The sequence below is a fragment of the Chanos chanos genome, chromosome 9 (genome assembly GCF_902362185.1).
Source record: "Chanos chanos chromosome 9, fChaCha1.1, whole genome shotgun sequence".
NCBI classification, from domain to species: Eukaryota; Metazoa; Chordata; class Actinopteri; order Gonorynchiformes; family Chanidae; genus Chanos; species Chanos chanos.
The window spans coordinates 29,282,656-29,294,829 of NC_044503.1; the positions used below are offsets into that span (position 1 = coordinate 29,282,656).

General features: G+C 42.9%; 2 protein-coding genes across 2 annotated transcripts; one reads left to right on the forward strand and one right to left on the reverse strand.

Moving 5' to 3' along the window:
• Positions 1–2,714: 2,714 nt before the first annotated feature.
• Positions 2,715–5,350, reverse strand: alg2 (ALG2 alpha-1,3/1,6-mannosyltransferase). The gene is made up of 3 exons (XM_030784294.1): positions 5,301–5,350; positions 4,460–4,775; positions 2,715–4,319 (listed from the first exon to the last, which is right to left on the reverse strand). Exons 2-3 carry the CDS (start codon positions 4,766–4,768, stop codon positions 3,420–3,422), a joined length of 1,209 nt encoding a protein of 402 aa, XP_030640154.1. The 5' UTR covers positions 4,769–4,775; positions 5,301–5,350; the 3' UTR covers positions 2,715–3,419.
• A 371-nt stretch (positions 5,351–5,721) lies between these two features.
• Positions 5,722–11,745, forward strand: sec61b (SEC61 translocon subunit beta). Its single transcript, XM_030783926.1, has 4 exons — positions 5,722–5,830; positions 6,575–6,672; positions 8,469–8,573; positions 11,300–11,745. Exons 1-4 carry the CDS (start codon positions 5,828–5,830, stop codon positions 11,385–11,387), a joined length of 294 nt encoding a protein of 97 aa, XP_030639786.1. The 5' UTR covers positions 5,722–5,827; the 3' UTR covers positions 11,388–11,745.
• Positions 11,746–12,174: the final 429 nt, after the last annotated feature.

The following is a 12,174-nucleotide window of genomic DNA, read 5'->3' on the forward strand; positions in this document are numbered from 1 at the left end:
CTCTTTCTCTCTCAAATACACAAACACATACACACAGGTCCACTAAGGAAAGAGTTTTTGCAGCTCTACTTAACAGTTGTGAATAATGGATAAATAAGCAGTTACAAAATCCTATGCACGAAACGCTGCTTTCCCCTTGATTTCAGCTTAGGGTTCTGGAAGCAGGAAATGGATGGAAGTGATGTTCCAAAAAACAGCGCGAATTAAAACCAAATAAACATCTGCTCACCGAGCTTCGCAAAATCCACCAGTTCTTTTTCTTATAGCGAAAGAGAGAGAGAGAGAGAGAGAGAGAGAGAAAGAGAGAGAACATTGCCCGTGTTTGAATTTGTCACACAGTGTTTCTTAAAGTGATAAATATCTGGTTTTATTGAGGCTATCATTTTGGTCATAACACAACATAGGAAGACGTTATTGATTGCTTTATTAAAAACCTTCCCAAAATCCCCAGCGAGATTGTTTTATACCAAGCGTGTAAATCAAAGCTTACTCCTCACACAACACTGATAACCCTCCCAAGATATATGCTAATGGTTCTGAATATTTTATAGGAGCACTAAAATTCGAGATACATAATTCGTTAGCGTGTTCCATGTACGAAAACACTAAAAAGCGTGTCATGAATACAAATTGTTTGGAGTTAAATTTGTCATATTAAAGAGAGAAACAGACTATTATCTTTCTGTGTGCATTTCTGCTTGTGTGTGTGTTTGTCATACTCCAGTCGAAGTAATTCGTTTGAAACGGAACAACAGAGGTTTTATTCAGCGTGGTTTAATTACGAGGCAACGATACAGTACATCAATAAAGCAAATATCTAAGAAGACATAAAGAGTAAAAATACGAGGGAGGTCACCATAAGTTAAGAAACTCTTTAAACGCTCTACAACGCTTTTTAACACTTTACACCAAAACATTAGAGAATTTATTAAATCTTGACATGCCTCTTTTGTATTTCTGTCTGGAGTTATCTGGGTGTGGGGTACAGTATTCGCGCACAAACGAGTAAACGCAGAGGGAAGTAACCCGGTCTATCGCTCTGAAGGTTATCTGGCGTGACCTGGTTAACGTTGTGGTGTGATTTACGCATTGGCTTCGCCTCATAATCCTGCTCTTATTGCATGATTAAGACCCAATCAGTGTGTGAGGGTAAAAATAATCTCGCCATAGTTAATGCTTCGAGTGTTAATGACCAAATACGGGCAGCGATGCTCTCAAACTGCCAACAAAACGGATGCCGGAGCAAGCTTGGACATCGATCTGACCGTCTCTCTAACGGAATTAAAACCTATTTAAAAACACCCTCAGCCCCTCGTACTATTAATTAAACACACACGAGCCCGTGACTTTACCGTTATCTCGTGGTTACAGAGACCTGCTCACTGGCTGTACCTGAGTTCACTTGCCTCGCTCGCAAAAACAGCTTCGTCGCTCCGCTGACTGGACCCGCGGCTTATCTCATGTCCGAAGGACGTGACTTCGGACATTAGATAAAATATTAAAATATTAATACATCTGTAATATCTGTTATATTCTACCACTCTTTCGAATTACATACCTGATATTCTATTAAGAGCCTGTGTAGCTGTGTTTGGGGGGAAAAAAAAGGGAAAAAAGAAAAGAAAAAAAAAACCCACCTGACTCTCAGTATATACAAGTTGCGCAAGGAAAAAACACTCGCAGTTAATGTTGGTGCGTGCACTGAATGTAGACCAAAATGAAAAGCTGTACAGGGGTGGGGGGTTTAGAACTTTCGGTACAATTTACTGCTTAGCCATGTCACGCGAGCAGACTTTCTCGGCAGTGGGGCTCGTAGAAAAGCACGAGACGCAGCGGACATGGTTCACATCCCTGTTCTGAACACGCTAACCCAGATATCAAAGTACGGCAAAGTACAGTACGGCATTGTGGGGTGTGATGGTAAATACGTAGAGGAAATCATTAACGATGTCAAGTACAATGAATTCTTATGTTTCATTCTGTAATGAATGAAATGACTTTGTTATAGACACGTAAAGCACTTTGAGACTATAAATAGTGATACTGGGCTCTAAATAAACGTATATTATTATTATTATTGTTATTATTATTATTATTATTATCAATGTCATTATTTGAAAGGAAGGAAATCAAGCAATGACTACGGGATATGTTACATGACAGTTCTCTAGATGAGAGAAATGGGAGCTGAGGATATGGATTACGCTTGAGCGCACATTTAAAATTGTTCTCATAGTAATAATAATAATAATAATAATAATAATAATCTAGCTTTCCTAATTATAAAAATAATACATTTTCTAAGCTAGTTTTCCTAATTAGAGTGGCGGGGGTTGTGGGAGCGCATCCCAGCATTCATTGGGTGAAAGGCGGAAAAGCACTCTGGGCAGGTCGCCAGTCCGTCTCAGGGCAGACACACACAGACAAACATAGTCACACCTAGAGGCAATTTAATAACTCCAATTTACCAATAATAATAATTATTATTATTATAATAATAGTAATAATAATATGGTTTGTGTACTCATAATTAACATCTTAGATGTTACCTTTTGAACAAAAGTACCATTGTGAAGTCTTGCATAACTGAAATCTATTCAATGTGTGAGAAGAGCAAAATATACACTATTAAACACATAAAGTATCCATAAATAAACCACCATGTAAGCCTTTGTAGTGAGAAACAAACAAACAAGAACACAGACAAGAGTTTGTCACCTCGTTTAATGATGATCTGAGGTTCCTATCAATAAAGTTTCATCTGTGGGGAAACTCGCTAACAAACCCGTCAAACCCAATAACGGAACATGACCTTCTGTCTCTTAGAAAAACTTTCTCCGCGCGCTGCACTCTCAGTAACTTATTACAGACCTCTTGTTTGAGTTGGGTATGAGCTTTTTTCCTTCTTTTTTTTTTCCTCCTTCTATCAACATGCTCCATTGTTCTCATTGAACAAAACCCTTTGCACTGGAAGGCATAAGAGGGCACAAAATTCCCCATCGATTTCCACTCCACGCCCCGTCCGGAAACTCTCTAATGGTGTACAGTTTAAGAAAAAAAAAAAAAAAGCAGTGGACACACACACACACACACACACAGGCTTCAGACACTCTACTTAGGCCCTGAGATGAGACACAAGATCGATGCAAGCAGCCAGGACACAGTAATTCATTAACGTCTCAGTCAGTCACACGCCAGGCATTCTCCCCTTGGTCAGGTCTGGAGCCGCTATTGTCCCCACAGCCAGACCCCTCACCCAAGTAAACTCCTAACACCTCCAGTGCTCTTTTCTTTAATTGGAGAAAACATTCTTCCATTGGTTCCCAGCTCAGCAACTAGAATTGGGGAATGTGGAATGCGCCAGTCAAAAGAACAAATGGAACCCTCGCCATGTGAGGTTCCATTATGATGTCATAATGTCAATGGGTCAGGCTAAGGATGTGATTGTACAGCTGTTCGGTAAAAGCTTCTAGAGAGAAATATTTTAGGACCCTCTCTCTGCCGGCTTCTCCCATGCGCTGCCTGAGCTGCGGGTCCGACACGAAGTGTTTCATGGCCTCCGAGAAGCTCCCCGGGGTGGGCTCGCACAGGAAACCGGTCTCCTCGTGCGAGACAGACTCCAGGGGCCCGCCGGAATTGACGGCAATGACGGGGCAACGGGTGTACATAGCTTCCACGGGCACAATACCAAAATGCTCGTTGCTGGGTGTGTAAAGTACGCAGGTGCTGCCGTGTAGGAGAGCAACTTTCTGCTTGTCAGAGAAAGATCGGAGGAATGTCACGCGGTCCTCCAGGCCTAGGGAGGTCGCTAGTGAGCGCAGCTCTTCGTAATGCTGCACGTTTTCAAGCACACGCTCGTCGTAACCGCCAGCCATGACCAAGTGCACACGGTCCCACTGCTTCTTAGCCACTCTTTCCCTCAAAGCCGCTAATGCCTGCAAAGCTAATGGCAAGTTTTTCTTCCGCTCGTAGCGGTTGATTGACAGGAAGACAAAGCTCCTCCCTTCAGGAACCAGCCCTCCAATGTCATCCACTTCTCCGTCAAAGGCAGAAAAGTTCAGCGAGGGATACAAAACGTCTGTTTTGACCCCTGACAAACGTGGGAAAGTCTGTTTGAAGACACCGGCAGTGAAACGACTGTTGACAACCACACGGTCCGCCATGCCGGTGGTTACCTCCTCCAGACGGTCGATTGGAGCGCGGTAAAGTCGCTTCAGCAGCGAGCGTCGCTGTGTAAGCAGCTGGTCAGGGAAGTGACAGTAAAACAGGACCTTCTTCCTGTGACGGCTTAGACGCAACACAGGGATACACGCAGAAACCTGAGAGGGAGAGAGAGAGAGAGAGAGAGAGAGAGAGAGAGGGAGAGAAGCAATTGGAAGCAACATCACTGTCTACCTATACTTAAAAATGAACAAAAAGAGAAAGAAAAGGAAAAAAATGGATGAGGAAAATATAATACTTGGTCACAGAAGATGACATCAAACTCCTCTCCGCTGAGGAAGATCAGGTAAAATGCCACATAGATCATTCGCAGGTAGGCACATAGGGCATGGAAGTATCCAAACACGCTAGTGGGAAGCCAGTCACCCACACACACTACGGGCAGGTCTGGAGAGAGGGTCTCCGAGAAGCAGTGATGTGGATCGTAGTGAGCAGTCCAGATCTGAACGCTACAACCACGAGAACGGAGAGCCACGGCCGCATCCACCACCAGCCTCTCTGCACCACCTATACCCAGATCAGGGTGCAGGAAGACCACCCGAACCATCCTGCTACTATGGAGACAGAGACACAATCAAATGTTAAGATTCTGGGGTACAGAGAACATTCTATCATAACAAAATAGGTTACGTACCTAGAAACAAAAGATAACTTTAACCGGGTTTAACCATGTTTAACTCTTTATCTACGTCCACTGATAAGGATCACAGCCTAATTGTGTCACTCTGAGATGAATCTTAAGACCGGCTAATAAAAAAAAACGCTAATCCTCGTAGAAAGTTTCTTAGAAGTGGCCGAGTGGCTAGAAAAAAATAAACACTGTAAAATGATACCGCTAACATAAACTTGTCTTAATGTAATGTATATCCTGTATATCTTCACGACTGACAATCTTGTCTTAACCCATTTGAACTGCCATCGCTCGTGTATACAAGTAACTGGAGTCACACGTGTACATATTATGCACCGAAACTCTTCACTAACATCTTTACAAAGCAAATGCAATATACTATATTTGCTTAACTATAGCAAGCCAATTTTATATATCTGGAAATAAGACAGTGCTAATCTACACTCACCTGTACTGTCAAATGTATGGACAACGAAACGAGACAACTGTGCGTGTTAGCTGCCATGATGGCTCAGCTTTGTATGAAAAATTCTATGCGAGGTGCTCCTTGGTTGAGCCAAAATGTCCTCACATTCAGGGCGAATCAGCTGAGGAGACACGTCACTGCTTTACGTTCACCTGTCTTTGAACTATCCTGTTTATAAACATTAGTTCAAAGATTATAAATACATTACTTGAACATTTAAACCATTAAAACAAAATATTTACTTATACTCAATATCATTGTTTATCGTACACGGACATTAAATGTGAGCGTATTCTGTCAAGGAATCTCCGTTTTAATCAGGCAAAAGAAAAACTACTAAATCGGTCCTTCTATGCGTTGTCGTGGCCTTCCCAGAGAAGCGTCATCATTAAACAGTCTTTCTTTTACCCTGCTCCTTCGGTTTCGCTGGTGCTCACTTACAGGGGACGATTTGAAGAACTAGAAGTCTTACTTTTTATACCTTTTCGACACTTCAGAGGTTAGATAAAATGGTAAGTATATTAGGTTTTCTCAGCATAATGTGCATTAGTTTCCTCAGTTTATCACTATTTACTGTCACGAATAGTAGTGTTTTCCGTGCAATTTGACAGCGTCGCAGCTAACTAGCCGCTACACCGGTGCTCATTCAAACTTCATATCTATAATTTCATAAATGAAGATATTTTCAATGCCCATTTGTGACGGAATGCATTTAAAATGATCACCTCTTACACGATAACTGAAAATTTCAGTCAGTGTTATTGCTGACGGTGGTCCAGCTGCCTTAACGTGAATGGTTAGCTAAATAGCTGGTTAACTGTAATGGCCAGTTTGCAGACGTGGCTGTTTTGGACTGTCGTAGTTCTACTGTACACCTCGCCGTGGAAAGGCTCTACCCTTTGTTATTACCGACTTTTTAATAAACATCTGCAGCTTTAGTGAGCTTGTGCGTGCCATTTATTAGAGCACATGTGACAGTGTTTCTTGAGAGAACCTGTTGCTCGCATAATAGTGTTAGTCTGCAGATATTGGGTCTAGTTAATGAAGGCTGATTATGTCTCATAACTTTTCACATACGTTTGGCTATGGCTTATATCCGGTACTGGGAGACTACCTAGTGTGTTAGAACAGTTAATGACAAAATACAGAGTGAAGGAAAAATCTTGTATATGTTCTGCCTTTTATTGTAACACTGTATTGATACATTTCTGTTTCTCTCTCACTCTCTCTTTCTGTGTCTCTCTCACTCTCTCTAGCCTGGACCTGCAGCTAGTGCGACTAATGTGGGCGCCTCCAGCCGCTCCCCCAGTAAGACAGTGGCCCCCCGTGCAGCTGGCTCTACAGTCAGACAGAGGTAAAATTACAACACTCACATCATCATCCATACAGTCAGACAGAGGTAAAATTACAACACTCACATCATCATCCATACAGTCAGACAGAGGTAAAACTACAACACTCACATCATCATCCATACAGTCAGACAGAGGTAAAACTACAACACTCGTATCATCATCCATACAGTCAGACAGAGGTAAAACTACAACACTCACATCATCATCCATACAGTCAGACAGAGGTAAAACTACAACACTCACATCATCATCCATACAGTCAGACAGAGGTAAAACTACAACACTCACATCATCATCCATACAGTCAGACAGAGGTAAAACTACAACACTCACATCATCATCCATACAGTCAGACAGAGGTGAAACTACAACACTCACATCATCATCCATACAGTCAGACAGAGGTAAAATTACAACACTCACATCATCATCCATACAGTCAGACAGAGGTAAAATTACAACACTCACATCATCATCCATACAGTCAGAGGTAAAACTACAACACTCACATCATCATCCATACAGTCAGACAGAGGTAAAACTACAACACTCACATCATCATCCATACAGTCAGACAGAGGTAAAACTACAACACTCACATCATCATCCATACAGTCAGACAGAGGTAAAACTACAACACTCACATCATCATCCATACAGTCAGACAGAGGTAAAACTACAACACTCACATCATCATCCATAGAGTCAGACAGAGGTAAAACTACAACATTCACATCATCATCCATACAGTCAGACAGAGGTAAAACTACAACACTCACATCATCATCCATACAGTCAGACAGAGGTAAAACTACAACACTCACATCATCATCCATACAGTCAGACAGAGGTAAAACTACAACACTCACATCATCATCCATACAGTCAGACAGAGGTAAAACTACAACACTCACATCATCATCCATACAGTCAGACAGAGGTGAAACTACAACACTCACATCATCATCCATACAGTCAGACAGAGGTAAAATTACAACACTCACATCATCATCCATACAGTCAGACAGAGGTAAAATTACAACACTCACATCATCATCCATACAGTCAGAGGTAAAACTACAACACTCACATCATCATCCATACAGTCAGACAGAGGTGAAACTACAACACTCACATCATCATCCATACAGTCAGACAGAGGTAAAACTACAACACTCACATCATCATCCATACAGTCAGACAGAGGTAAAACTACAACACTCACATCATCCATACAATCACACCATCTCTCTCTCTGTCTCTCTCTTTCTGTAGTAGATTCCCATTCATCCTAATGGTTGTGTGTGTGTGAGGAACAGATAGGACAGCGGACACTCTAAATCCGTCCCTGTCTGTCTGATCGATTAGTTGAGCTGCAGAGACTGTGATTGGTCTACTGTGATTACATCACTGTGATATCACAACACCTTTGAGCTGTGCTGATGAGTCAGTGGGCTTGTCGTTTGAGCCCTGATATAGCCAGCGTCATTGCTGACAGTCTGTCAATCATTAATGTAATCATTGCACACTCCGTGATCTGTTCCACTGCTGACTGCTGCTAGGCTCTCTGGAGTTGGCTTTGATTGACAAGTCACTTCTTCTTTTTTTTTTCCTTTCTTTTTTGTTTTTTTTAAAGGGTCTGTAGAGCCTCCACACTAAAAGCTTGGCCTCTCACACTCTCACAAAGCAATTTTGGGATTGTGTGGTGTTTTTTTTGTTTCTTTCTTTTTTTTTTCACTTTCTTTTAACTGGAACCTTTTCTTTCTTTCCCTTGTCTTTTTCTCTCTTCCCTCAGAAAAGCCACGAGCAGCGGCACACGAAGCGCCGGCAGAGCCGCCGGCAGCGGTGGGACAGGGGGCATGTGGCGTTTTTACACAGAGGACTCACCAGGCCTGAAAGTGTAAGGGCACACACACGCATACACGCGCACACACACACGCATACACGCGCACACACACACGCATACACGCGCACACACACACGCATACACGCGCACACACACACGCACACACACACGCATACACACACATGAATACACGCGCACACACACACACGCATACACACACATGAATACACGCGCACACACATGCACATTCACGCACATAGACATACATACATGCAGGGGCACACACACATACATACACGTACACACACACACACACACGATTCCAAGGACTTGATCAGGTCTTCAGGTCTTACAGGCACACAGAAAGTTTGACTAGGCAAAAAGGTATAGATGAAGTCTCAAACTCGCACCCACATTGTGGCGCAGCTCAGTAACTAGTATCCTGTATGCGGAGTGGGTAATATATTAAATTTAATGCTAATAATAGTAATCAGGGGTTGTTTTTACTGTGGCCACCTCATTCATGGCCTGTTCATATGATGTAGTAATGAGTGAGGATGCTTAAGCTTTTCTCATACACACACACACACACACACAGAGGCACTCATTTTTAATTCATCCTTTCTGCTCTACAGGAAGTGACACGAGAGAGGGGCCGAGGGAGGGGGGGGGGGGGTTCTGGGAGGTTTAGCATTTATGAGGATAAACATGAAATTTTAACGACAGGAAATTGGCCTCTTGGGCTCAAGCCCCGTCTTTATTTGATCTCTCTCCCGCCGATTTCCCTCCTAGTGTGTGTGTGTGTGTGTGTCTGGGCATGTGTGTGTGTGTGTGTAGATAAAATATTATTGCTTTCCTACACCTCCACACTCTTAAACCTGTGTAGTAAACTTTTTATTAAAACGTCCAAAAGTATGGGTGTCATCAGTAGTAATTTTCTACACAGAGCAAATGCTATAGTCATTATTAATTATACCTATGCTTCGCGTTCATTTGAATGTAGCATTCGTATAACGGATTTTTATTTTGAATTTTGGCAGTTACAGGTTGCTTTTTTTTTTTGTTTTTTTTTTTTGGTGAAGCAGACCTGTCAGATCAGAAAACCAGTGGGAGTGGCCAGAGGGAAGTGGTTGTTAAAATGGGCGGTAAAAAGACTGGAGATGTATTCTGCCGTGTGCTAGAATAACACAACGGCATGACAGTGTTTTGGAAGCTTCTAGATAATCATAGACTGGGAGCCGAGGCATTTTCTATGTGTCAGTATCTAGGCTGTAATTAAGAAACCCAGTCGATGCAGAATTACTGGCAGACATGGTGAAAAATTTGTAATATGTGACAGACTTCTGAATTTCATCAGCTTCTTAGTGGACACGTCCTTGGTCACAGGTCTGTGTTTCTGTGTGTGTGTGTGTGTGTGTGTGTGTGTGGGGTTTATTTATGTGGAGAGTTTTCTCTCCTCAGATTGGGCGTGTGTGTGTATTGGAGCTTAATTAAAGTTCCATTCTAAAAGGTCACATCAATTAAAGCTTGGGGGGTGGGCCTTGAGTCGGCATGGTTACGCGGCTGCCTAGCGACCCAGGGGACGGTCAGTTCCTGTCTTAATAAAGTCTCTCGTTAGCTGGCCGGCTTGTTAGCCCCGCACCTCTCACAGGCGTTTATAATCCTAATTACCCCTCCTCTGCGTCACATGATCAGCACTGCCGGTCCTGATTGGCCCTTTGGGAGAGGAGCAGGAATTGACCGGAACTGTCAGTCATAAAAACAAATTGAGCGTTTTCCTCATTTTAAATCACATTATTTGTTTCCTTCAGTTATGTCTGTGAGCGGGGCGATCACATGACGAAAGTTGCCTCCAGGTAGATGAGTGTTTGAAGGCTTAAAACCAGAGCAGGTGTATGTGGGTTTTGAGGAGCAGGCAGCCATGATGGTGTCAGTAGTCTCTTCCTCGCTCTTTCTAATCGTCATGTGTCAGCTTAGTCTCCAGCAGGTGTCCCCCTGCCCCTGTCATCTCGTAGAGGTGTGCGTGCGTGCGTGTGTGTGTGCGTGCATGTGTGTTTGTGTGTGTGTGTGTGTGTGTGTGTGTAGGTGTGCGTGCGTGTGTGCGTGCATGTGTGTTTGTGTGCGTGTGTGTGTGTAGGTGTGCGTGCGTGTGTGTGTGTAGGTGTGCGTGCGTGTGTGCGTGCATGTGTGTTTATGTGTGCGTGCATGTGTGTTTGTGTGCGTGTGTGTGTGTGTGTAGGTGTGCGTGCACGTGTGTGTGTAGGTGTGCGTGCACGTGTGTTTGTGTGTGTGTGTGTGCGTGCATGTGTGTTTGTGTTTGCGTGTGTGTGTAGGTGCGTGTGTGTGCGTGCATGTGTGTTTGTGTTTGCGTGTGTGTGTGTGTGTGTCAGACAATGCGGGTGCAGGTACGTGTCTGTCTGTGTTGTGACTAATTCATTAAGTATGCAGAAGGGTTTTTTTTTTCTAAAGGATGCAGAGCAATGTGCGTTAGTCTGCTGAGCGTGTGTGTGTGTGTGTGTGTGTGTGTGTGTGTGTGTGTGTGTGTGCGCGCATGCGCACGCATGTGTGCTCTGCTGTGCACTACTAGCTCTGCTTGTTCCACTGAATGCGCATACACATGCGTTAGATCCGTTATCACTGAACACAAGTGACTTAGTTCTAACGCTTTATCTCTCTCTGGTCCTGTACAGTGGTCCAGTGCCGGTGTTGGTAATGAGTCCGTTATCACTGAACACAAGTGACTTAGTTCTAACGCTTTCTCTCTCTCTGGTCCTTTGCAGTGGTCCGGTGCCGGTGTTGGTAATGAGTCTGCTCTTCATCGCGTCTGTCTTCATGCTTCACATCTGGGGAAAATACACCCGCTCTTGAACACGGACGCCCTCTGACCCCCGACCGTTAATCGCCTTTCGATTCTTAAGCCATCGTAACCTGGACCAAACGCTGACCATCGACCCCTTGCTTTCTCCTATACAGTCCCCCTCTCCTTTCTTTTCTTTTAGCTCCATCTCTGGGGTTTCACGTGTCCAGCAGAATTTAGCCTTCTCACTACAACATCTCTCATCAAAAATAAAGTCAACAGTATTTTTTTTCCCCTGTTTGAATTGAAGCAGATGGACTTTGTTTTTTTTTTGTTTTGTTTTGGGTTTTTTTTTGCTAATCTTTGTACAAACTGTTATATAAAAGCTCTACAATAAAACGTTGTAAACCTTCAATGGTTTCTGATGAATATGTATCTCTATTCTTAATTTTTTTTATTTTTTTTTTTTCATTTTGAAGAGAACGGAAATGTGGGCGGGGTCGTTCAGTGGCCTCGTTTGCATATCCTCTGTTTGTGGTATAAGAACAGAACGTATGCAAATCACGTTCCTGAAATTTCAATCGTTTGTACAAGTAACGCTTATGGGTTTTTTTTTTCTAGCTTCTTTTTTTTTTTTTTTTTTCCAAACTCCAGGTTTGATTTATTTGCAGTTCCAGTGGCCTGCAGCCCCAAAGCTATAAATTACTACACAAATAGCGTCCTGCAAAAATCATTTCCCCCAAGCCCGTTTGAGAGGATTTAAAACCACAATTTAAGATTCAATCCGACGATGAAGGCATGCCTTTCTTTTTTTTTCTTTTTTCTTTTCTTTTTTTTTTTTCAGACACAGGTGAAAGC

What these genes read in the sequence shown, in the direction of transcription:
- alg2 (XM_030784294.1), bottom strand. Translation starts at nt 4,768, where the DNA reads ATGGTTCGGGTGGTCTTCCTGCACCCTGATCTGGGTATAGGTGGTGCA. An exon ending in ATGTCATCTTCTGTGACCAA is followed by an intron (nt 4,320 to 4,459) that starts GTATTATATTTT and finishes TCTCCCTCTCAG; the next exon opens with GTTTCTGCGTGTATCCCTGT.
- sec61b (XM_030783926.1), top strand. An exon ending in GGCTCTACAGTCAGACAGAG is followed by an intron (nt 6,673 to 8,468) that starts GTAAAATTACAA and finishes CTCTTCCCTCAG; the next exon opens with AAAAGCCACGAGCAGCGGCA. An exon ending in GACTCACCAGGCCTGAAAGT is followed by an intron (nt 8,574 to 11,299) that starts GTAAGGGCACAC and finishes GGTCCTTTGCAG; the next exon opens with TGGTCCGGTGCCGGTGTTGG.